Genomic DNA, 2,730 nt, shown 5'->3' on the forward strand with positions numbered 1-2,730 from the left:
TAACACAGCTACAATATAAAATAAAAAAATTCAATTCCTTAACTTGGCATGCCATGTCAGATTTGACATCTTAAGCTGGAGATGCTAATCATGTTTCCCAAAAAAAAAAAGTGTCATTATTAATAGCACCGAAATGCCATAAAGTATATTACCCAATTCATTATCAACTATAGATAGATTCTAAGTTGTGTTGGGATCCTGAGTTTATGGGAATTCGCAGATTCAAAAAACAAATAAAGAAGGTTCTAAGAAAAAAGGGAGAAATAAGAGAGAAAGAGTTCGGGGAAAAGACTTCACAAGACGCTTTCATTTTCTTTTCCCTTGTTATATCCCTCCATAAACCAACATCCAAACCAACGCGAGTCCTACATCGAACACCAATTCTGTCGCAGAAATGCCAAACACTTGTTGATGATTTCAGATTTAACAGTCAAGTAGTTAGATATTGAACAAACTAAAAAAATAAATGGTGCCCAAAACATCACAAAAAAAAAAAAAAAACACAGAAAATATCCACGTACGTCCAGATATGCTATGATGTGGCAGGAAAAATGAAATAAATTCCTAGAGGAGCAATCCAGTATCAATTCATATCAAAATTTGAGTAACAGACGAGGCAACAACTGTCTTCGTAAAGAACGTGTAAAGAACGTATGTGCGAAAATGTATAATATGAGGCATAAGTCACGCCACTTGGTAGTTCTCCGTGGATAGGATCGTCCTCTGTGCAAACTTGGGAGATGGTCCACCTTTCAGGGGCAAGATAGTGATGACCTGGAAAAGATTTGTGATTGCAAAAACGTTCCTCAAACTCAAAACAAAACACAATGTAAACAAAGTGGAACACAGAAATGAAAACCCCCTTTAATGTTCTTCAAGAACTCAAATTATCCTTGAAACAACAATGATAGTATAAAGGGAAGCTTCACAAGTAGATAACAGACAAAAAGTATGGCTAAATATCGCTAAATATCACCTTCTACATGTTAAATCAAATACTTCATGTCACAATCTCTACTTTCCATAACAATTTTTTTCTAAATCAAGAAAAGAATGGGGTACGTATGTGAGGGGGACGTAAAAGCCTTACCCCTGTACTAACAAACAAGCTAGAGAAAAGACCAAAAAGCTGAAAGAATCAACGGACCCTCACATAAATAGTTCCTAGACAAATGACCACAACCAGAATGGTGATTGTGGTCCGTGGAGTATGTTGGGGGTGTGGGGTTAGGGCTATCTACTGAAAATCCAAATAAAGAAAATTATGAATTGTTCAACCATGCAACTGAAGAGAAATCAATAATCAATTTGAGCTGCAAAATCCCCAATTCTGAATTGATTCCAATTTCATTCAGATGCATCGCATGTAAATGTCAAGCAAAGGCAATTTTATAACAACCCCATTACCGTTATCAATTATCATGGTTGAGAAAATAGCATAAAACAACCATAAATGGAGAAAACAGAGGCAAACCTTTAGGTCGCTAAATGTACTTGCAGCAGTAAAACGCACTGAAATTGGGAAAAAGACTGATGAGTCTGAAGGAGGAACAACAAATTCCATAGATCCACTGCAAAGTTTGCCAATACAAAGTCAGAAAAATAAATGCCACTGCAAACTTGCATAGAAAAAACTTGAGTTCCAAATATTAAAACAAAGTTCAGCTTATGCTGACCTGCGGTTTGAGTTGTCAATGAGAAGTATGGACCACTCCAAAATAGAATTTCTGGAGTCGTATCTGTCAGGGAAACATGCAGGTGTATTACCCCAATTCCATTGAAAAGGAGAAATGGAATTAACAATGGAAAAGGGGAGAAGGATCCGAAATCCGTTTGTTTAGAACAAATGAGCAAGTCACATGAAACTAATTACATTTAAGAAAGTCAAAGGGGGGTGTTCATGATAATATGAGAGGACTGGAGCCCATATCAGAAAATTATAGCAGAACCATTGAGCTATGTTTTTCATCAATTACAATAGACAAAGTTGATGAGCTGGTACATCTAGTCTAGTCCCTAAAAAAAGGCATTTTGAGCAGCATAGCTGAAACTGCAAATCTTAAAAAAATATTTCGCCGCACCGGCAACTGCAAGTGGTCGGACAATATTTTCCAGGTTAAATTTATGTTTATTTGCCAAACAATGTGATACGTCCATCCATAAAGACAATTATGGGCTTACAATCCTAAAGATCTTCTTACTATCACCGTTCATTTACGTTTTGCCCGCTATTCTCTTAACCATGTCACTCTAATCTACATCAGTAGTTTCTCCTAAGGGAGAGAGAGAGAGAGAGAGAGAAACTACTATCTTTAATCCAAGAGTCATTAATGTTAAAGCATCCAACTCAAAATCAATTGGCAATGAGGGAAGAGGCTGCCCATGCTCATATACTTATTTTTGAGATGATAACAAGCCAATGTGGGATGAATTCCAACACTCCCCCACACGTGCGACAACCAACTCGCATGTGGAGAGGTCAACAAAAGATCCGGAACAAACGATTCACAAGGAAAAACTATGGCACAAAGGGGAAAATCCTCCAAAAACCTAGCTCTAATACCATGTTAAAGCATCTAGCTCAAAACCATTTGGCAATGAGGGGAGAGGCTGCCAGGCTCATATACTAGTTTTCGAGGAAATTACTAACCAAAGTGGAACAAATTCCAACAATTAATAATATTGCTCGGGCCTGAATAATTGACTACCTCCTTTTAGAAATATAATAAC

The 2,730-nt window shown here is 37.0% G+C and overlaps 1 protein-coding gene across 2 annotated transcripts in view; it reads right to left on the reverse strand.

Annotated features, from left to right (window-relative positions):
* Positions 1-540: 540 nt before the first annotated feature.
* The window catches only part of LOC131326261 (coatomer subunit delta-like), an 11,744-nt gene continuing 9,554 nt past the window's right edge, over positions 541-2,730 (reverse strand). For both annotated transcript variants that reach the window (XM_058358979.1, XM_058358980.1), the window contains 3 exons: positions 1,677-1,739; positions 1,475-1,571; positions 541-774 (listed from right to left, as the gene is read on the reverse strand). In XM_058358979.1, the coding sequence (XP_058214962.1) occupies positions 685-774; positions 1,475-1,571; positions 1,677-1,739 (250 nt within the window). In that variant the 3' untranslated portion in view covers positions 541-684. The remainder of the gene's footprint in view (positions 775-1,474; positions 1,572-1,676; positions 1,740-2,730) is intronic.

Source organism: Rhododendron vialii, chromosome 5a (assembly GCF_030253575.1).
Source record: "Rhododendron vialii isolate Sample 1 chromosome 5a, ASM3025357v1".
NCBI lineage: Eukaryota > Viridiplantae > Streptophyta > Magnoliopsida > Ericales > Ericaceae > Rhododendron > Rhododendron vialii.